General features: G+C 37.7%; 1 protein-coding gene across 2 annotated transcripts in view; it reads left to right on the top strand.

The window, feature by feature from the left end:
* Positions 1 to 24689, top strand: part of LOC123870159 (blood vessel epicardial substance-like) — an 83157-nt gene that overhangs the window by 20225 nt on the left and 38243 nt on the right. For both annotated transcript variants that reach the window (XM_045913346.1, XM_045913347.1), the window contains exons 2-5: positions 10376 to 10533; positions 20553 to 20655; positions 21056 to 21196; positions 22577 to 22712. In XM_045913346.1, coding sequence (XP_045769302.1) covers positions 10376 to 10533; positions 20553 to 20655; positions 21056 to 21196; positions 22577 to 22712 — 538 coding nt within the window. The remainder of the gene's footprint in view (positions 1 to 10375; positions 10534 to 20552; positions 20656 to 21055; positions 21197 to 22576; positions 22713 to 24689) is intronic.

Here is a 24689-nt window from a genome sequence, read left to right as displayed (position 1 = left end):
TAGAGGTAGTTTGTCTCCCGGAGACGGACATAGGCTATTTTTTATCCAGAAAAATCAAAAAGTTCCCACATACCTACCTATAGTTTTTCTTAAATACTAAGTAATATTTAAAATCCAGATTTAAATCTGGTTCCAGAAAGATTTAAGACCGGCAGCATTTTAGCAGTGGTTTAAAATTTTGGTCATACCATTAGAATTCGGACATGTTATCTTTAAACGTTAACAAGAGTTATTGTCGTGTTCGGAAATGGTTATAGTGAAATATTACACTCATTGTATTGAAATATGGCTGTCTGTTCACGTGTCTAAGTGCTTCCTTATTTGGCGTAACAAGCGACAAGTGCTAAATATTCTTCGGAATCAATTTGAGAGCGATTTGGGTTGATCGCACTACATCAATCAGTGGGCGGAGTAAGATGGATGTTAGCAATAACCGTTGTCGGGGCTTGTCCATGTTGTATTGGGTAACATGTCAAATGTCAATGTCTCGTATCCTTAGTTTAATATTGTAAGGTTGTAGCAAGATAACAACTTTAGCCGTATCTGGTCTTATTTCTGGGCCTTAGAATTGGGATCATCATCATGACAAAAGTACCTAAATGTCGCAACTTAGATAAAAAGACAATATTCAATGCTACTACATATATCATTATCATCATCATCAGCCTGTGGACGTCCACTGCTGGACATAGGCCTTCCCTAAAGAGCGCCACCACACCCGGTCCTCAGCCCTCCTCATCCAGCCACTTCCCGCCAGCCGCTTTATATCGTCGGTCCCTCGTGCTGGAGATACTACATATATGCACTAATAATATTATGAACACATTCTAACTCGTATCCCATACTGAATTCTTATCATACCAAAGTTTATGAAAAAGATTTTTCTGAAATATCAACATTTGTACGTCCCAGCTTAATATCGCATGTGGTTCCTGGTAAACAAAGCCATTGTAAGAATGAATATTTTTCTCCATCTCCAACCTTCAGGGGAGTATATTACTTCAACCACAGATGCATACTAGTTATATGCGTCGATCCAAATGGTTATGGTCTAGTTTAGACTACAGGGTTCTGAGTTTAAAGTTCTGCATTCCGCGTTCACATTTTGACCTAATTTATGTCAAAGGTCAACTAATTTTGGTTAATTTTGAAATAGACATATGTATAGAATGCGACAAGTCGAGATGGCAATCGAGATATGAGGCGGGGAAACCCGGTGCGGGATAACGCGGGTTTCGTGCTGGTCGGGCTTACATAGACTAAATACGTGAGTTCATACTATACCATTTTAGAGCCATTTAAAAATTATACCCCCGGCAATACAGGGAACTGGTGCTGGAACTTGGGATCTCCCACTTATGAGACCACAGCTCTCACTATTGCGCCAGGAACTTGTAGAAATGTATGTAGAGATCGAAGCCATTGCATTGAGTAGGTTCAGTAAAAGCAGAAATGAGACTAGCCCGTTGGCAGTGGAATTGTCCTATAGCTTCAACGTAAACACTGAAGTGGCCTGCTCCAATTTTTCTGTTCGATGTTGCTTTCGTTTCGGACCGTACAATGGAGACGAACAATATGGCGAGCTCTTTGAAAAAAGCGATCCATTGTTTGAAGTTTTAAATTGCGGTGTTGTGCCGCCATTGCTGTCAAGATTTCGCTGAGGTGCGATAAACAGTTTTTTTTGGAATAACTACTAAATATATAAATAAATTGTTACTTTGTTGTTTTCTTTTGTGCGAAAGAAAAAAATATTTCATGATTCGCAGTTGTTTTATAATTTTTTGTACGAGTTCTTTACAAAAGCATTGTTTCTAGTTTCCTGATCAAAATCAATGGTGTTGAATGTCGATTTACCTAACTTGTAAAGATTATATTGTGAACAAGCCTGGTTATCTTTCTTGGCAACAACGCCAGAGGGTTGATTTAAAAATCAATTTAAGTTTGAGCATCTTTTGTTATTGTGGCTAAACGAAAAACAATTATTTACCTTAATACCTACTTATTCAAACCGCATTATCTTCGGCCTCTATTTAAATTTATCGATAAAGAAAACTAGGTGGATTGTGTCTGAAGAGTTGAAGACACGATTGTCCGATCTAGAAAATGATAATGTCTATCTGGACTGAAGCACGCTGGCTTGGATTGTATATTGTACGTAGTCTGCATTTGCCCCACTCTAGTGCATAAACGTAGCGTCCACCTAGCGAAACAAATCGTATACCCAAAGGATGCTTCTCCAATTCCAGTCAGAAAAGTGCTGCTGTATCTGGCGGCTACTGGTTTTGACAAGGAAATATGAAGTGGAGGCGATCACAATGAAGCGGAGACCTGTAACCCCTGTAAAGCCTCAATGCCGAAGAAGAAGATATTGTACGTAAAACAGTCGTGAAACTGGGGTAGTTGAAATGTGTGACTAAGCAACGATTTCTTGTACAAGATAGATTTTTCAAACAAAAATTTTGCGGTTTGCTACTCGTTTTTACTTTTAACTTGATGTCCAGTGACCTATTAATGTTGACAGCTTCATCGGTTTGTGTTTGAAACAGCTTTTCTATAGATATTAAATTACTTCAATGGCGGTAGGCGGAAACTAACTATGGGACATGTCCGTAAGTCGTGACAGATAATTTGCGCAGTTCAGTGTACATTTTACTATCCCTATAAGTCATAGTTGTCAGCCGCGTCCGATAAAATTTGTTTTCGCCTGACAATCTTCTCAAGATACTAGGACGATAACGGGATATCTGGGCATAGTGAATTAAAAAAATTAATTCACTATGCCCAATGCTAACTAAAATTTGCATGTTGTTGTTTTGGATTACTCTAGAATATTCCAATATTAATCATCACTCGAGATTCTTCGATAAAGCGAAAGATAGGTCAAGCTCGAACATCCTGGAAACGATCTACAGAATCGGAAATAAGCTCTCTAGCTATGACGTGAACCGATATGAACATACACTTGTTGGAGAATTCATATTCGGTCATGGCCCAGTTAGACGATTTATTGTCAGGTCACTTTGCTTTAATTTCTAATGTTATTTTAATCTTCAAGTCAAGAGTAAATAAGCATCTTCTAGGCAAGCACGCTCCACCCTAGGCTGTATCGTCACATGCCAGCCAAACCAGGTTTATAAATCAAAAAAAAATCTTATTGGGATAGCTGTTAAAAAATCTCAGTTGGCGGTGTTACAACTTACGAGGGGTGGCTGAAAAGTTCTGAGCCTAAGGCACTTGCATTCGTGCTAATTACTCATCCGGCGGGTCACTAGTTGAGCGACATCTACCCACTATATAAGAAAAGTTTCATGTCATTAGCTTCATTAAGCTTTGAGTAATTGAACCGTGAACATCAACATGTCTGAGTCATCGCTGCAGTTAACGAAATTGGAACATCGCGCCGTCATAAAATTCCTCGTAAAAAAGGGGAAAACAGCAAAAGAAATTTTTGAAGAAATGTCTAGTGTATACGGAGAATCTGGACCGTCGTCAGCCACGGTTAAACGATGGACACGCCTATTCCAACAAGGCCGAGAGACTCTGGAAGACGACCCCCGCTCGGGCCGGCCGAACACCGCAGTCACTGATGAAAACATCGAAAAAGTAAAAAAAATTGTACTGGACGATCGGCGAGTAAAATTGTGGCAGATAGCAGAAGAGCTGAGCATCAGTAAGGAACGAGTTGGAGACATTATGCATAATCATTTGCATATGAATAAAGTCAGTGCGCGTTGGGTGCCTAAAATGCTCACGCCACTGGACAAGCAGCGACGAGTTGAAACTTCCGAAGAATTTATAGACCTGTGCAAGGACAATTTGGAGGAAATTTGCACTCGTATTGTCACCGTTGATGAAACGTGGATCCGACAATACGACCCGGAGTCGAAACAAGAGTCAATGCAATGGATAGAGAAGGGGGAAAAGCCGCCGAAGAAGTTCAAGGTGGAAAAATCGGCTTCCAAACTCATGGCCACCATTTTTTGGGATTGCGAAGGAGTTTTACTCATAGATTACCTCCAAAAAAAAACTACGATGAATGCAGAGTATTATGCAGGGCTTTTGAAAAAAGTTCGCGAAGCCATTGTTGAAAAAAGAAGAGGCAAAATCAGCAAAGGAATTTTGTTTCTGCAAGACAATGCGCCGGTTCACACAGCGCGCATTGCGAGGCAAGCCTTGCGAGAAACTGGATTCGATGAAGTGAACCACCCTCCCTATAGTCCAGATCTGGCCCCTAGCGACTATTTTCTATTTAAAAATTTGAAAAAGGACCTTCGGGGACGAAGATTTGGAGATGATGAAGAGATGAAGGCGGCCGTAAATGAACATTTTCAAGCTAAAGACGCGGCTTATTTTTTTTCAGGGATACAAGCCCTCTATAAAAGATGTCAAAAGTGCATTGAAGTCCATGGGGACTATATTGAAAAATAAATTTTATTTAGATTTTTATCTAGACTTTTAATGCCCTAGGCTCAGAACTTTTCAGCCACCCCTCGTACACCCCAGCGAAGCTCCTCCGCCTGATCTCTCCAGTCCCATTCCATTAGACTAGAGAACTCTTACGTTTTCGTTAAGATTTGCTTTCGTGGGCAAAATTCGATCCGTATTTTATTATGAAGGGCGCAATTGGAAATTAATTTTCTCCACTTGTGAAGTACCTATAATTTTCTCCTCTTGTCCTTCGAAGTGGTAGTTATCTAGCTTCCCGCAGGCTCATGTAGGGCACAATATGTTTCACGGATGGCCTCGTTCAATAATTCACGCTAACTGTGCTCTGATTTGCAACGGGAGCCAAACTTTAATGCCGTACTGTCCACTGTGGTTTTTGATGCTACCGGCCGTAGCAGCTAATGTTAGGAGTTTTAATGAAGGTATTTTAAGCAAGCAAGAGTGATGATGAATAGATCCGTAGTAAAGCAGATAAAATTGTTTTTTTTTTGCAAGATTTTAGGTACAGAAGAGATGTTGAAGTTATTTCAAACGTTCCGCAATCTATCATATCGAATCGATGCTCCTCCATACAATGGGGAATGGGGATGTGTGTACAATGCAATTTTTTTACGCAATTTGTCTCAAAATAACGTTATTTAAACTAATTATTATCATCAACCAGTTCTTAAACTGATATCCCTTGAGAGTGTTCTTGTGCTTATTGTTATCCCGGACATATTATTATATAAATAAAATAAAATTAGTATTACTTATGAGGTTTAATTTTTCTAACTTTTGCCTGATCTTATTTGTGTCTATCTATCTACGTTATCAAGTGTGCTACAACCTAGGCCTTATCGCTCATCACTCATCATTACTTTCCAGCATGATTGTCGTCAAGCGCAAATCTATCTTAGACAGATTAAAAATCTTTATTCTTTGTGATATCACAAAAGCTTACTGATTGACTACAATCTGACCTCAAAGAAAGTAATTACGTACTGATTAAAGTAGGCGTTATTTTGCAGAATTCTATTATCTTGATATGATTGTACCTAATCATAGTGAAGATTGAAAGGTGACTTATTAAATTGGACTTGGAATATTTCATGTTACGTTATTAGTTATTACAATAACGTATTACAATTAAGTAATATACGTACACCGTAGTAGCCCATTTAAGAAATCGTTAGATTTCTTTGTAAATACCCTTTCATCACAAGAAAACACTCTGTCTTTGCAGTAATTAGTTAGGTATGCATCGTCTATGAACGCTTTATCCTGAAGAGCGTCAAGTCTATAATATGTTTACTTAATCTTAATGTCCGTAAAATACGTCTAAGGGCCGATTTTTCAATAGTCAAATAACTTTTATCTGAGGATTATATTTGAGATTTTGGCAGGTTTTATATTATAGGAAGTCTATCAAAACGTCAAATTTATTCCTCAAATGAAAGTTATTTAACGATTGAAAAATCGGCCCTCAATCATCACAAAATTGGTAAGTACCTATTTGCTTCTTAAAATAGCATAAAAAGTAAAACCAACACTTATGGGTCAACGAAATAATAAAATCGGCCCCATTGATATGACTTTTGAATATAAAGTTACAATTTGATGTCCGCAGTCTATGGATGTTTTACGGGGCGGGTTATTGATTGGCATGAGGCAAGGTGTTGCACCCAAACGCAATGCCCCAATATTGAAATTTGTTCGCCCTGCTTCGCTTCACCCCCTTGTTGTTTAGTTCACATTGATTTTATATGACTATTACGTCATGTCATACGAAAAACAAACCAGATTTATACCACCACCACCACCACCTAATGGTTTATTGTACTGTACTTTAATGAGATAGGTATATCCGAAGATTTTCAATCCTGTAGATTGGATGAGTGTAAGTTTGAAGTTAACCTTAACATTGCGTAAATCTGCCAAACTTACCAAATACCAAATACGATGTTTTCCCGATAATTTTCAGCCATAATTAAAACACTATTCTGAATTCCTGCATTCTTATGAATAAAATTATTATTTATTTATTTTATTTTCTTTCTTTCTTGTTATTTTTGTAATCATTACACCAATAGGATAACAATGTTCATTTGTACATATTTTACTTTTTTCATTAAGAGGGCTCTCTCCGTCACTCGTTTCATACAATCGTAGTTCCAATTTCATTTGAATACTAAGCAACCAAAGTCCATGAAATTTCGCAGACATATTCTAGAAACTAATATATATGTCTGTGGTTTTCCAGATTTCTGTTAAAATATTCAGTTTCAAAGTTACGCGGTCTTAAAAAATTTCATACAAATCTTTGAGCCCCTGTAATTTTAAAACTACATATTTTTAGAAAAATCTAAAACACCACAGACACAGATATTAGTTTCTAGAATATGTCTGGAAAATTTCATGGACTTTGGTTGCTTAATATTCAAATGAAATTGGAACTACGATTGTATGAAACGAGTGACGGAGAGAGCCCTGTTAACGTGTACGTATTTGTATGCATAGTAGGTAGTAGGTACGCAAAAGGTTGAAATCTCAATCGGGGAGGGAAGGCCCCGCCTACTACCCCGATCGCCATTTCAACCTGTCGCGAGCTATACTTTTATTCACACCGGCAACAGCAAGTCATGTCAGTTATTAGGTTTTGTTAATTTATTTCACGAACAATTTCAAGTCATGCGTTACCAGCTCCGCATATTCGCTTACCGTTTCAATAAGTGCCCCAAATGGTATTGAAGTCAAAGTCGTATGCTACCTTTCGTTTCTGTATCGAATTGTGTCTAAATAAAATTGACACTTGAATACCTGGAATGGAGAGATCCTTGGTTGTGTAAGTGAATTGTCTGACAACCTTGTCTCATATAAAATTCTTCTTGTTTCAATATTGTAATACGTAAGCAGTTACTTACCACTATACAAAGTTAAATAAAATAAAATAAAGTTAAATAAAAACCAGTCAAGCGCGAGTCGGACTCGCACACGAAGGGTTCCGTACCATCGTACAAGATTATGTACTTTTTAATTTACATGGCAGCCATTTTGAAATTTTTATTATTTGTTGTTAAAGCGGCAATAGTAAAGAGTCGAAATTTTCGTCGACGTTCACGAGATTTAATTAGACTTTATGTTTTTTTATGAATGTTTATATAACACCATGTAATCAATCTTTACAGACATAATAAGTACCTGTTTGACTTTTAATCTATACTAATTATTGATCGTTACTTTTTCAATTTACCGTGGAATGTCTTCTATCTTTGCTGGCCATGTAAAAAATATAACAATCAAGACAATGTTTCGCATGTTAATTTCTCACATATACGGCCAGGAACGCCCTACAACCTTGCCATGCTCGAAAATAAAAGACAATCAGGGACTGAAGAGTGAATATTGGAGATGGGCATTGTGGCATTACTGCTACTTTTGAATCATTTTCATTTTGTGAATTTTTCCCTTTACAATGATTTCACATGCGATTTTTCACGGAAAGTGATTTTTCGTTTTTCGCACTTACAATCGTTTGCTACATTAATTTAAGTTGTAATTATGATCAAGATCAATTGCGATGATATTTCGCAGGTTGACTTACATAGGATGTGAATTTTTGCACTTTCGATTGTCAGGTCAAAGATACGCTTTACGTGAAACAAGCAAACGATTATCTCCTACATTCATTGAACATCTAGTTCAATGAATGTAGAAGATAATCGTTTTCCTTTTCTTACATGCAGAGATTTGTGTGTTCTCGCTCGCACACTCTTTAGCTCGGGTAGGTAACCATACGCGGCTAAAATTTAAATAAAGCGGAATTAAAATATGTAGGTAATAATTTTCAAACTGCGAGATTTTGCTCCGTGAATTCACAGGCTACTTCAAGTATGTAAGATAGCAGGCTTATTACGTCATATGAAAAGGCTTTTCACATTATTTTTCATATGCTATCTGTGAAACGTCCATCTCTAGTGAATACCTACATATTACGGCTCGAATGCTGTTGAATATGCATCCATTAACTGGGCGTCGCGTCTCTTACCTTCGCTAATGTACCGTCATAATTTTCAAGGTGTTCTGATGTTCTCTAATCTTATAAGAGATGTATGTCATCCAGTAATCATTTGTTGTAAACATTCATTTTGTTCATCGTTTCTCCGTTGTTTTTAACCCCCGACCAAAAAAGAGGGGTGTTATAAGTTTGACGTGTGTATGTGTGTATCTGTGTATCTGTCTGTGGCATCGTAGCTCCTAAACTAATGGACCGATTTTAATTTAGTTTTTTTTTGTTTGAAAGGTGGCTTGATCGAGAGTGTTCTTAGCCATAATTCAAGAAAATCGGTTCAGCCGTTTGAAAGTTATCAGCTCTTTTCTAGTTATTACTGTAACCTTCACTTGTCGGGGGTGTTATAAATTTTTAATTTACACTTGTTGCTTGGTAATCATGTCTACTAACTAAATTATGACTTGCAACATCTTTTACATAATAGATATAGATATTAATTGGAGCAAGAAGTTATTTGTCTCGGCGTTTCTTACTTTCGCTAATGAGCCATCTTGTTTTTAACCCCCGACTCAAAAAGAGGGGTGTTATAAGTTTGACGTGTGTATCTGTGTATCTGTCTGTGGCATACCCACTCCTAGCACACGCTTAAAGCTTAGTTGGAGGGGAAAGGGGAGTATTAGTCATGATTAGCATGGCTAATATTCTTTATAAAAATAAACTTCATAGCATACCATACAAGAGAAGTAACTTAGAGACGTGTCAGCAATGTCAAGACGCCACGTTAATTAATGCATATTCATCGGCTCGTCTAGGTACTACATACCTATACCTAGGCATACTAATTAATCTTCAAATGTCCTTTATGCTTGAGATGAGGAAATACGAACATAGTAAGTGCAGAAATTAGAGAGTATCTTTAATTTGTTTTACCAAAAGGTTATTACCTGAAATTATACTCATGTAGATTTCGAGCTTTTGATCCTTACATGTTAGTATTTTAAATTAAGTGTGAATATGCATTTTTAACCCCCGACCCAAAAAGAGGGGTGTTATAAGTTTGACGTGTGTATCTGTGTATCTATGTATCTGTCTGTGGCATCGTAGCTCCTAAACTAATGAAATGATTTTAATTTAGTTTTTTTTTTTGAAAGGTGGCTTGATCGAGAGTGTTCTTAGCTATAATCCAAGAAAATCGGTTCAGCCGTTTGAAAGTTATCAGCTCTTTTCTAGTTACTGTAACCTTTACTTGTCGGGGGTGTTATAAATTTTTAATTTACACTTGTATTTTTATCATTACCTTGTTTATTATATCAATAAAATATTAAATAACTTTAGGCAGAAGTGTTAAATAAGCGTAATATAATTTTAAAGCATCTTTTTATTTTTGTGTAAAAATTTAAAGGTCAAAGTTTACCATCAAATGCGACACTCTGGTAATGTATTGTACGGTAGGTATAGATGCAGATATCTCTGGACAGGTTCCAAAATAGCTTGTCTTTGGCAAAATAAGGAAAGTTATTGTTATCCAATCATTCGTCAACAGTTTCCGGGGTGAAGCACTGCGACAAATTAAATCGAATCGAAATTACATCAGCCGATATAGTGATTACTCGTACCACACCAAGAAAGTTTTTAAGTTCAATCAAGGAAGCTCCATCCAGTAAAGAAGAAAAATTACGTCAATCCGTAGCTCTGTTGTTGCGTGATTGAAGGGCAAACCAACAAACAAACACACTTTCATATTTATAATTAACCCCCGACCCAAAAAGAGGGGTGTTATAAGTTTGACGTGTGTATCTCTGTATCTGTCTGTTGTATCGTGGCGCCTAGACTAATGAACCGATATTAATTTCGTTTTTTTTCGTTCCTTGCTGTTGGGGGTGTTATAAATTATTAATTTACACTTGTTGATTTTCTTTACCTTTTCCATTGTTCCAGGTGTACATAGCGCTGTTCAAGCCGCTGCGCGTGTCGCGCCGGCAGTTCCGACGCGTGCTCATGTGCATGAGGAACGTGAGGCATCTCAAGTGCCACGAGCTGTACGCGCATGAGAAGGTCACCAAAGTAGACAGCCTCTCGTTGGTGCTATCGGGCAAGTGAGTACTTTTTACCTCATTCTTATTTTATTACAGGTCGTAATAGTAGATTATTCAACATGGGAGTAATGTAATGTCTTACGTCACTGGCGCAAAGATAAATCCCAAGCGTAACGAGGGATTGTAGAGTAGCTCCCGAGCGTAGCGAGAGTGTTGCATCTAGAATCCTGAATGAAACGCGGGGTTTAGAGCCGCCCAAGAAAAATACAGCATTGATCCCAAGTTCAATAGTCTACTTTTCAAACCTCGCGAGACGATAAAATCAAAATCTTCATATACTTAAATAGGTACCTACCTTTTTTTTATTCAGATACAAGTTAGCCCTTGACTGCAATCTCATCTGGTCGTACCACCAGTAATGCTGATGATGCAGTCTTAAGATGGAAGCGGGCTAACCTGGAGTGGTATGGCAGTTTTAAACCCATACCACTTTGATTTCTACGCGGCATCGTACCGGAACGCTAAATCGCTGGCGGCACGACTTTGACGGTAGGGTAACCAGCCACGGCCGACGCCTCCCACCAGACCAAACCAGAAATTAAAAAAATATAAAATTATCATAATTTTGTTGAATGTTGCAAAAACAACGTAAACAACACAGGATATTGTTCAAAACATTGATGCCGAGTGCGCATGCATCGTGAAGAGGGATATAAAATTGTGAGATACGACTTACGAGTGCTCCACTTTCAACCCTTTTAATAACATCCTGTGGAACGTTCAACAGTAAAACATGGATGCTTTTGTTTATACAATGGGGCCATGGCAAAACTATCAGCTCTCTTCCATTAATGATGTGCTTGAGGGTCCTTTTGTTTTTAATAATGGCCCATTATTTCTCCTTTAAAAAAAAAAATTAAACTTTGATGCAACACGGCATGAGGGCTACGCAATCGCACTTATATTATAAGGGCGAAAGTTTAAGGAGGTAAGGATTTTAACGATACCCCATATATCCACATCTGTTCAGGCATTTAGAAGCTATGGTGGAATGAAGAAACTTACAGACATACTTAAACGAAACCTGAAAATATTACACTTTTTTGCGCAATCGTAGCATAGTGTGATATAGTGTAAATTCAACGTTTTTACTCTACATTTAATTTTACCTTACACGTTCTAGTTATTTAAGTACTCCTTATTTTTGTTTTTTCAGTCCTTTTAATATTAAGTTTTTCAAATCTTACTCAAAAATTCGTCGAAAACTTTCCAGATATCACTCTGATTTTGCGAAGGTTAACCTTTGGTTCGAAGAGAAAGGGTTGTGTAATACTCCAAATTTAATATCCGATTCCATTATATTTTGCTGATTCACTCAAGAAATGTGGAGTATTATTCTGATTTACACGAAACGGGAGAATTTCGTGATCTGAAAGATGCTTTAAAATTATATTACGCTTATTTAACACTTTTGCCGTAAAGTTATTTAATATTTTATTGAAATAATAAACAAGTTAATGATAAAAATACAAGTGTAAATTAAAAATTTATGACATCCCCGACAAGTAAAGGTTACAGTAACTAAAAAAGAGCTGATAACTTTCAAACGGCTGAACCGATTTTCTTGGATTATAGCTAAGAACACTCTCGATCAAGCCACCTTACAAACAAAAAAAAAACCAAATTAAAATCGATTCATTAGGATGCCACAGACAGATACACAGATACACACGTCAAACTTATAACACCCCTCTTTTTGGGTCGGGGGTTAAAAATCTGTAACTGTAACACAAAGAATTTCATTAGTATAATTAAATTCTGTACTGCAAGTTGTTATGTAGTTAGTTACTGATATGTATAACATTTAAATGGCATAGTAACTTGTTGCACAAATACTTTGCGTTCCAATTAACAGGGCTCTCTCCGTCACTCGCTTCATACAATCGTAGTTCCAATTTCATTTGAATATTAAGCTACCAAAGTCCATGAAATTTTGCAGACACATTCTAGAAACTAATATCTGTGTCTGTGGTTTTTTAGATTTTTCTAAAAGTATGTAGTTTTAAAATTAAAGGGGCTCAAAGATTTTTATGTAAATTTTTAAGACCGCGTAACTTTGATACCGAATATTTTAACAGAAAACTGGAAAACCACAGACATAGAAATTAGTTTCTAGAATATGTCTGCAAAATTTCATGGACTTTGGTTGCTTAATATTCAAATGAAATTGGAACTACGTTTGTATAAGGCGAGCGACGGAGAGACCCCTCTTAACTGTGCTCTTATAGAGCGTGGTTCGCAAGTGATTCACTTTTCTTGAAACGACATCTGCTGTAAGTGCCGTACTGCAAATAAACCCTTTCACATGGTAGATCGGCTTGTTCCCCATTCGACTTTGTGTACTATATTTTATTTTTCGTATAACGCGAGAGAACAGTAAAATTATGGGGAAAAGTCTATTTTTTAGTAGTTCAAATCAATAAGGATTTATTCCTTATTGATTTGAATTGACAAAGGTAACTGTTCTTATTTTAATTCTTACATAATATCCAATCTGCGCAGATTTACTTCATTTTGAACTATTTTTTCGACACAATAGTCAAAAATTATATTCCAAACTCATTTGGTTATTACACCCATCATCGATGGTTACACAACATTGAAGTAATCTATCCTAATGAGATGGCTTGTTTGATTTTAATAATTTCACATGGTTTTCATTATCTTTATAATTTAAATAAGTAGATACTATTCTAATTATATATTATTTTAACCGACAGAGATCTTAAGTTTGCTATTAACAGAAGCATTTCTAATATTGACGTTGAATCTCAAGCTTTTTTAAATAAAATATTGATGAATTAATGAAATTTACTTTGCACACAGTTCGTATTTTTTTTTTTGCTATTTTATCGAATGGGATATCAAATAAAAGAGAGGAAAAATTCTGAGTCCATAAATATAAATATAGTACAATGTTAAAATACACCTAGCGACAGAAAAACAATTTAATACTATATCGATCGCTATCTATCGGCAGTTCGCGGGTAGAAGTCGAGTTTTAGTGCTGTTTAGCTTTATCTTGTCATTTTTCAGGACGATGTACTTTCAGAATGAATCTTGAAACCTTCCGGTCGAGTAGAGAACCGACTCAGTACTCGATAAAGACAGCATCTAGCTATGATGTCATTGACTTGAGTGTGCAAATGTGTGCATAATTTTATTTGTTTGTTGGAGAATTAGTCGGTACATTCTTCCTGTGTGTGGACTGTGGTGCTTACTAAAGATGACGCCATTTTCAGTGTTCCGTTAAAAATAAAATAAAAATAGAAATAGTTTTATTTTCCTTGCAGCAAAAATACTTATCCTAATATATTTTTTTGATTTGTAATATATTTTAGTAACTAATTAATGCTAAAAAGTTCTTATAATATACTAGATAAATAGTTGGTAATTTCTTACCGTGAACTTTCAGTGGAGAAACTAAACTTTTCCACAATAATCTGTCTCTACCATCCAAACTTTCTCATGATACATCTCTCTCGGTTGGCTTTCATTGCTTTCATCTCCTAATAATGCTTATTGCGATCGTTTTTTGTTATTTCAGTTAAAAAACACTTGTGTATACCGAAATCGAAATGATAAATATTATTCATTATTATTTCGGTGTCTGTCCATCTGTTTATCTCGGCACGCAATATAAGCCGTTATGATTGATGCACACATTGAGCAAGTTCAAACATTGACTTCTTACAAATTCTCGTAATATGGTATTTGCCTATGTCAAAAATAAATTATGTGGTCACACAACATACTGTTTCATACTAATTTAACTAGTTTTAAGTTTCATTATAGTGATCAAATAAATATTTTCTTTCACTCCATATTCACTACATATTCCACGTATTAATGCACCTTACTCACAACCTGCAACGGGAAGCTGGAAGAAATCTCTGTTTTTTTCCTACTTAGCTTAATTTATCATAACTTTGTAAATACAATTTTGGTACATGAAAAATAAATATAATATATAAAAAAAATCAGTAGGTACTCCCTTGTAGCGATAGCTTCTAGAATAATACGCTACTTGGTATTTCTATTTACGTCGAAGAATACGAACGTTATAGATTAGTAGAAGGAACGGTGCTCTTTTTGTGTTTATACAACAGTACACGGAACATGTCTCTCTGTGCGTCTGTTTATGGGAGAATTTATTATCACAAAAACGTTACGTCACTAACTAGGCCCGTTACGGGAAAATCGGGAAGCAAGTCAATCGGCTCGTTAAAACGGTGCGTGGGACAATTTAAGGCAGGAATACACAATTGAATGTGTCGCGGTTCTGTCACAGTTCACTTCTAACAAAACCTCGAGGCTTCAACGTTACGGTACTGGCACGAGACGTTACTGGTTAGCTTCAAATGTTACCTATATTTGGCGCTAGGTATGAAACGACTATTTTTCCTTGATTTCACTTCACCCCCTAATATTTGACACATCGTCGCAAACCGAGAGTTCCACACTCTAGTTCTCTCTGGCTCTGTTACTCAATCTGTTCTGCGTCTGTCAACGGTATGTTTGATTTTGCAGTTTCGTTGAACATTTCGTGTGTTTTACTCACGTAAGCAGCTTACGTGATTAATTGACAGCAAACTAAGGTAAATGACATTTATAAGAGCATGACATTTGTTTTGTCGTAAGTTAATCGTGTAAGCTACTTACGTGAGTAAAACTTACAGGTGTAATTGCAGCCTAACAAAGGACCTATCTCAAGACCTAAAGCTGGCTCGTACGCAAGTATCCAATGCGTCATCTCGCTAAATGTATTTATTTTATTATTAAAGGATTTTGAGAAATACCAATAAGGATCGTTAAAAAAATCTTAAATCCGCCGTCGACGTCGAATAATATAACACTGCTAGTGGATTTTAATTAGCCACGTGTAATCACAGCTTTACATGAAGACGCATTAGTACGAGTTTTTGTGAATGAAGCCGGTCGAACCGTTGAAAGCAAAAGTTACTCGCCTTATTCGCGGCTCGTAGGCCTCGCGTTGCGTAACGAGAACCGGTAGTTATTACCGTAGTAGGACCTTGGTACATATTACGATCGAGTCCTTTTCGAATTCATTGAATTACCAGACTTTTTGGCAATTAAAACCCTGAGCAGACAAATGTGGATCAGCATCGCATAACGCACACGATGGACTGATGGCTAAACACCATAGAATATAATAGAATAGAATATATTTTTGCAAGTGTACAAAGTAAACTTTTAAAAGTCCTTTTGAATCGTCAAAATAATTTTAATTATCACATAGTGCATAGTACTAAGGAACTTGTGCCCTCCACGGACAATAGTCATTCGTCTGCGCAGAGCCTTAAATTTATCTAATCCAATACATCAGACTGCATGAATTACTCTGTCCTCTACTGTCATATAATGTCCTCTGCTTTCTCATCCACCCGCTTCCCACCTTTAGGTCCCTTCTTGAGGTCCAGCGAGTGGGAGGTCGTCTCATATGCACTTACCATAATAGTACGCAGTCAGAACAAATGTGTCCTAGACACGCTTGTTCCATAGGCCGTCGATTCTGTGACAGACATGATCTGCCCACTGTCATTTCAGCTTGCTAATCCATTGAGCTGTGCCGTTCACTTTTGTTCTTCTACAAACCTTGTTTTGGTGAAGGCCAGTAATAATTAAGTGTTAGCCGTAATAAAATCATGTTTGTTAGAAGATTTGCGTGATAGTGGTGATGGTATTGCTTGCTCGCTTTTTCTGCATGTTTAGTATTGGCAGGGCGGGCTGTGCATATCGCATGATGTACGTCGTACCATACAACAAATTAAGCTTGTTCCTTGTGTTCATGTAGTTTATAAAGAATCAGGATCCAGTAGAATAATATAAGTAATCTTATCTTTATAAGTAAGAAGCTAAAAAGGCTAAAAATGCTTGTAAGTCGACGTCACAGTCCGAGGCTGGAAGAGCTCTCTCATCACAAGGGGCCTTTGTAGCCGCTCTCAAGGTCTTAATGAAGATTGTACTACATTACCGACTCGAGACTAAAGACTAAAGCCTTGCTTAAAACTAGTCATATGAAAGCATATAATTACGAGTGTATTCAGTGTTAGTTAACATTTTACCGCCTAGCATTCCAACCTTAATTTGGATACCTGAGATTCGACCACACCTTTTCCTATTACGGATTTCCTAATGAAGTTTGTAATAATGCTTTTGATCTCCCTGATTGGACGCGGCGGCGGAACGAGTCTAGTCTAGAGTTGGAATTAAATTGATTTTTCAAAGTCCGGTAACGTCTTTGCTTCATTTCCAGGTCAATTTAAATTAGAGTTCGTTATAGCGGACTCAGCTTAGCTGTAAAGCTATCCTGTTGGGGTTATTTTAGTCCACCACGCTGGCCAAGTGCGGATCTGTAGATTTCTCAAACCTGCCTTTATAGAAAACCCTCAGTTCCTCACGATATTTTTCTTCACTGTTATTTCAAATAATGGTTGTCTTAATTGCTTAAAACGCACATAACTCCGAAAATAACTTTTCGACGCGTGCCCGGTATTGAACCCCAGACCGTCCGACTAGGAGGAGGCTATCACCACTGAAATGGTAAGTAGGTATAGTACGCGACAGGTCAAGATGGCAATCGGGGTACGTCACTCGCCCGGGTTATGGCGGGGGCTGTGCGGTGTGTCCCCACTCCGATTGCCATTGACTTGTAGCGTACTATAGGTACCTAGCCAACATTAATCTGGTAATTTTCACAAAAGGTTAATTAGTAGGAGCACGTAAAACGATCAGAGCCATGTCAGACTGAATCCTCCTAAATACGAGTTCGCTTACAAATGAGTAATTACTTCGCAAGGTTTAATGCCGTGGACAAGGATCTCTATAAGGGCAAACGGTATTTTAGCTAATGCCTTTGGGTCACCAAGGACAAAGTTTGTGTTATAATTTCCACAAATTCTTATAAACAAAACTAGCGACCCACCCCGGCTTTATTAATGTGATGTCACAATTCCATCATAAAAACAGCATTTTCTATGAAAACTCTCAGCCCGCTTGATTTCTTCCGATATCTTGAAAAATTCTGATCACACTCAAACAAATTAGCACAAAACAGTATTAAACTATACGTATAAACCTTCTTCTTGGGCTAGTCAAATGTAAATAGTCGTGTGAGGAATGTAGACTGGTTTGTGCAAATTAGTGGAAATCGAACCATAATATGGGTAAATTATATTTTTTCCGGTTTTGCGGTAACTGTGGATTTATCAGATTTCTTAATTTTATGAGCTATCTAGTCAATGAATGATTGATCGATTGTCTAACAAGTGACATGTGCCTCTTATTAGGGAGGTCGGGGTTCGATTCTGGGCACGCACCTTTAATTTTTCGGTTGTGTTTTTGAAGCGTATTATGTTTGAAGCAACTTTAACGGTGAAGGAAAACTCCTGAAGAAACCTGTACGCCTGAAAGTTCTCCAGTCCTCAAAGGTGTGTGAAGGGTGCCAATCCGCACTTGGCCAGCGTGGCAGACTATGGCCTAAACCCTTCTCATTCTTACAGGAGACCTATGCTCAGTAGTGGCACGTAGTGGGCTGGCGATGATGGGTTGATCGTGATGATGAATGGTATTCTTGCTGCAACAATACATTTTAACCAATAGGAAGTGAGTGTGAACCAATCATATGATTGCAATCGTCACACAAGTGCGGCAGGGCCATCGGTTCAATAGCTGGTGTTAAGTATACGCAATAAACAGCAAATGAGTTCGCGAATTAATGAAACCTTAAAAATACAACATGTATTGAAATACGATAGAAGCCTTTCCTATAATCGGCTTTAATCAGGCCCGATACGGCTTAGGTTGAAATCTATAGACGCACTTTGACTTTGCTTAAACGTAAGTTTCAATTAAATCGAGACAGATTTAAACCAGCGGTATAACGCTGTCTCGTTTTAACGGTGTCTTAAGTTTGAGCAAAATCAAAGTGCGCTCTATACATAGATCTCAGTCTTGGTGTTTTGGAAGGTTGCGGCGCTTAATGGGGTCAATTTTGTTATAATATTACTAGCCTATGCCAGTGACTTCGTTCGAGTAGACTAAATGAATTTCAAACCCCTTTTTTTGACCTCCTCACTCCTCAGGGGTTGAATTTTCAGCAATTCTTTCTTAGCGGATGTCTACGTCATAATAGCCAAACAGACCGATTCGTCCTGTAGTTTTTAGCTGTGTGTTGAAAGGAAACTCTTTTGGTAGAAAAAAAATTTGAATTACCTCCTCGTAGTGCGTATAAAAATACGTATTTAAAAAGAACTGTTTTTCCATAATTGCTAAATCGCTTGTTCGCGGCAATGTCTCGGAGTCAAGTATTCAATTTCTTATAATAGCGCTCAAGATGTAAACGTTTTAGGTTAAATGCCTTGGGATCCATTAAACTGTGACCTTTGCTATCAGGAGTACAATGGATGAGTAAAGGTTATGATAACGCGGCGCGGGGGTTAATGAGGCGAGGAGCCGTGTTATTTGATACCGCCCGGATTGAGGGCTTGTTGTTATTAGTTATTAGGTCATATGATGTGGGCTATAGCCTATAGCCCATTTTTCGTTGCTAATGGAAAAATGGATGATGTGAATATTGACTGAATAATAGAGGTCTTTCATTGTGTCTATGTATCTGTAAATAAAAATCGGTCAAATGGATTCGCAGCTCGTATACGAAGGATTCCGTACTTTTGTACGAGAAATATCACTTTTTTTTGTTCATCGAAACATTATCATTTGTTGTTATAGCGGTAATAGGAATACACATTCTGTGAAAATTTCAACTCTATCTATTAAGGTTCTCGAGAAACAGCCCGCTGACAGACAGACAGACAGACAGACAGACAGACAGACAGATAGACCGACAGACAGACAGACAGACAGTAAGACGGACAGCGGAGGTTTAGAGTAATAGAGTCCCGTCAGGTACGGAACTCTAAATAAAAGTAGATGGTGTGCAACGACCATTACGCTTTCTTTTGAAGGTCTATATTTTCTTTAAAATTAAAAGAAATGTTAAGCAATTTAAGACAATAGAAGTTAATTAAAGTTTACGTGTAAATTAAAAATAATACCTTCTTTTGAAATAGGTAAGCTGTATAAAGCAGAAAAAAAGCAAAATTAATATTTTACCCCAGTTTAGATGACCTTTCGGTTTGTCCTCCGCCCGTTTTAATTAACCCAGACTTAGCGCGAATTAAACTTTGTTTCAGTTGCTCGCCTCTTGTTTGTTCCATTGTGGAGTGCCCTACACCCCAGCACATACATAACACTAGCCGATGCCCGCGACTTCGCCCGCGTGGATTTAGGTTTTTCGAAATCCCGTGGGTACTCTTTGATTTTCCGGGATATAAAGTAGCCTATATGCTAATCCAGGATATTATCTATCTCCATTCTAAATTTCAGCCAAATCCGTCCAGTAGTTTTTGTGTGAAGCAGTAACAAACATATACACACACACACACACACATACAAACTTTCGCCTTTATAATATTAGTGTGATAGCCCGTAGAACCCCTTAAACGAAAACTCAGTGCTTTCTACTAACTCTCACATATTATACTGCTCACTTGCTCAGAGTTGGTCCCTGACTAACTCTCAATAGTCCAAGCTCAAAGCTTGCTAAAGAGTTATTGAACCCAGCATGCTTGGTTTAAAACAAGTAGATCGCGTAAGCGATTCTGCTATGCTTCCAAAACGCCAGAAGCCGACGTTGGCTTTGTGGCCCCTTGGGAAATGTGACTGGGCAGGTCATGTGTGTCGTATACCATATAGGTAAGTTGTGGGCAAAATCTGCTTCTTTATTGACTCCCCAGAATCAGACATCAGAATCATCAACGCCAGCGTTGATGATTCTGATGCCTTTGCCCAGGGGTAGGATAGTAGGTACGGGCTAATTTAGATTAGATTAGAATAGTCTGTCGAAAAGAGTACCACAACGGTACCTACTAAAGAAATTTTCACTCCAAAAACTAGGAGCACAATCATTAATTATAGATTTTTCTTTGTCTTTCCAGGCTCGTGGTGTCCCAGAATCAACGCGCGCTCCACATTGTGTTCCCACACCACTTCCTAGACTCGCCGGAGTGGTTCGGCGTTTCGACTGACGAATTTTTTCAGGTAAGTTCTCCCCCTCCCGTTAGTTATACAGACAGTCTCAAACGAGGGAACTGCTGAACATTCAAAGTGAAACAAGATCGTGTACTATAGTGAGTCTGGCGGGAGGCTTCGGCCGTGGCTAGTTACCACCCTACCGGTAAAGCCGTGCCACCAAGCGATTTGTAGAAATCAAAGGGATATAGGTTTAATAAAAACTGCCATACGCCTTCCAGGTTAGCCCGCTTCCTTCGTAGACTGCATCTTCACTTACCACCAGGTGAGATTGCAATCAAGGGCTAACTTGTATCTGAATTTTTTTTTTATTCTTACGGAGCGTGGTCTACGATCCTTGCAATAGACTTAGTGTATTCTGGCAAAGCGTGTGCCTATAATATAATGAATTTCAAAAAAACTATTCCAGGTGTCGATAATGGCGATGGAGGAGTCCAGAGTACTAGTGTGGCATCGCGACAAACTAAAGCTGTCGATAATGTCGGATGCCTTCTTGCAGGCAGTGTTCGACCACATATTGGGTCGCGATGTCGTTCACAAATTAATGCAGGTTAGTAGAATTGATATAATTACAGTGTGTTTTTTTAATGGGACAGTATGGAGAAAACTATAGGAGACACAGGGGATACAGTCTTAGGAATCTATAGATCTTTTTTTCTGGAATCAATTATTTTGACATTGTCAATTTTTTGGTCAAGCGTGAGTTGTCCATAAAATCAATGAAATTGAATTTTTTTTTAATGCCGATCGACTCTGTTTCATGTAAGGATCATGTAGTTGTATCGCAAAAAAATCGGGATAGCAGAAGTAGGTTAAAAAGTAAGTGTTTTTTCCAACGTCTATCGGGTGCCTTGCCATTGCCACTTCAGCTTCGCAACCCGTTGACCTATGTCGCTTAATCTGGTTCTCCTATGGATCTCCTTGTTCCTGATTTGATCACGTAAAGAAACTCCAAGCACAGCTCCCTCCAAAGTATGTATCGATCGACTCCTTATGAGACGCATAGTTATCTACAATGTCTCGCATCCATATGTCAATCGACCACCCAAAATATTTTGATTTTCTATTCTGGGTTGATTAGCCTTTCGCTTTCGTTATCTGGAAATAATAGTCAAATATTAATCATATTCAAAATTGTGTAATTGTTAATTATATAAATCGGTGTCGCAGCCCACATGGGAAACGCAATCGGCTTGCAATTCGTCGCGCGTGGATCGCGCGTTGGCTGCTCATGAAATGGACTACTATGTAACCTATTGTTCAATGGTTTCCATATTCATAGCCTTGGTATTCGTAATGTGTGTTATGTTTCGATATATTTTACTAGCTGATGCCCGCGGCTTCGTCCGCGTGGTTTTTGGTAGTTGGAACCGTTTGATTTTCCGCTATGTCACTTTCCATGAGAAAAATCACGTTGATCCGTTGCTCCAATTAAATAACACTTCCCATGAATGAATGAATATACTTTTATTGTACACTACAAAATGAATACAGAAAAAACACATACAAGGCAAAACAAAAATATAGGCAGGTACAATTTGGCGGCCTTATACCTACGCTACCTAGGGATCTTTTCCAGGTAACTATAGATAGATATTAGAAGTAGGTAACGCAAGTATATACTATTAAAATAAACTTGCTTCAACGGTGAAGGAAACTTGAATGCCTGAGAGTTCTCTATAATGTTATCAAAGGTGTGTGAAGTTTGTCAACTTGGAGTTGGACAGCGTGGTGGACTATGGCCAAACCCTTCTCATTCTGAAAGGAGATTCGTGCTCAGTAGTGGGCCAGCGATGGTTTGACGAATCGCAGATAGTCACTGCATACAGGCGATGCAAATCCGTGGCATGTGGAAGTTTCTACATGAGACCTATCTCCAGCAGTGGACGTCTGTCGTTTGATAATGATGGTGGTGAATATTGAATTCCAGGTGAGCGAAACGATGTCAGTGAGTAACGGGCACCTCCCCAACTGTTACGAAGAAGGTGAAGACAAGCCCATGCTGGTGGTGAAGAAGGCGGGCGACGGGCCCGGCATCACCGCGCTCCTCAACCGACAGTTGCAAGGTACCCAGCTTTTTCAAAGAACACCTTTTTTCATCATACCTATTCGAAAAACGAATATTTGCATTAGGGGATAGCGAGAACAAAATTCTAATATAACTATTCGAAAAACAAAAATTGGCATTAGGGGATAGCGAGAACGAAATTCTACTACTTATAGCTATTCGAATCGAATTATAGTCCGTTCATCTGTCTGTCTATATCTCGTGAACTGTAATATCTAGAGAGTTTAATTTTCACAGTATGTGTATTTCTATAGCAACAAATAATAAAAAATTCTAAAAGGCTGCCATGAAAATTATAACATAATTTTTTAGCCTCACGAAAAGATTTATCGTTCGGAATATGGAACGATATGCAGTCGGATTTATTGCTGTTCTGTTTCAGATATCGATATCGGAAACATCCGATATCCGTTAAACCTAAACCACCTGAATGAAATATTATATTTCGTTCGATAATAATCTATATCGGTATTCGATGTAATATTTCATACATTTAACGTGTGTGAGGTCATATTATTACTATGACTAGTATTAGCTTACGTAAAAAGTTACTTATTAGAAAAGTAATGGACTATGAGCCAGCGCGTGCCAGGCCTTCGTTATTTTATGAAAACGTTTTGTCCCCAACACAGGGAGGACCGACCAGCGATTGTGAGAAGTTTGGATCATGGTGACTTTGGAAGTTATCGGGTTTAAAAAATCTTACGTCAAAGTATAAAGTCTAATTTTTTTTTCTTCGGAATAGTATTAGAAATTACGTGCATTGCCAGACACTTATCTCCCAAAGCCACCATGAGCCAAACATTGTACTCGCTGATCGTTCCTTCCTGTGCTAGGGACAATACGCAGAGAGACTCAGCTTTTATACAACAACGAAGGTCTGGCACGCGCTGGCTCTCTCTCTATACTAGATGGGTTCTTAGGCTGAGATACATAGAGCATACGTTGACATTGCTCAGATTTAAGCTTGAAATCTAAAGAGCGCACTTTGACTTTACTCAGACTTACGTTTCAGTTAAAACGAGACAGATTTATGCCAGCGGTATAACGCTGTCTCGGTCTGAGCAAAGTGCTCTCTATAGATCTCGGCCTAAGATTTATATTATTGAATACACAGGCAAATCTGTCTTGTTTAAACAGTGTCTTAAGAGGGGTCTCTCCGTCACTCGCTCCATACAAACGTAGTTTGTCTCTCATTGGAATACTAACCAATCATACTCAATGGAATTTTGTAGAAACGTTCCGGGAACTAATATTTATGCCTGTGGTTTTCCAGATTTCCGTTTAAATATTCGGTTTCAAAGTTACGCAGTCTTAAAATTCACATACAAATCTTTGAGCTCCTGTAATTTTGAAACTACATATTTTTAGAAAAATCTAAAACACCACAGGCACAGATATTAGTTTCTAGAATATGTCTGCAAAATTTCACGGGCTTTGGTTGCTTAATATTTAAATGAAATTGGGACTACGATAATATGGAGTAAGTGACGGAGAGAGCTCTGTTAAGTCTGAGCTAAGTCAAAATGCGCTTTATATATTTAGATATGTCGTAGTTTATTGTAATTGCTTGTTAGTAGAAATATTTAAATTGCATGTTAAATGATATAATATTTTTAATATCCTTCTATTGATTTTTTTTAAATAAAAATAGATTAAAGATACTAAATCGCTTCTTAACATTTATTTATTGCATGGTTATTTCTGTTTTATTGTTAAAATACATAGAAATAATAAAAAAGGGCTTACTCTGGCAATAATAAAAGACGCTTTAAAGGTAAGATTTCTTGCATGAATTATAATAACTTTAGTAGATTTTAATGCGCATGCTATACAAACCATCGAAAATTTACAAAATCGGCGGTTTCTCTTATGTCAATAAACTAACTAATGCCCGCGACTTCGTGCGCATGGGATATAGGTTTTTAATTTTCCGGTATAAAAGTCGCCTATGCCACTCTCCTACTAACTATAC

This window comes from Maniola jurtina, chromosome 12, assembly GCF_905333055.1.
Source record: "Maniola jurtina chromosome 12, ilManJurt1.1, whole genome shotgun sequence".
NCBI classification, from domain to species: Eukaryota; Metazoa; Arthropoda; class Insecta; order Lepidoptera; family Nymphalidae; genus Maniola; species Maniola jurtina.
This window is presented reverse-complemented; position numbering and strand designations above follow the sequence as displayed.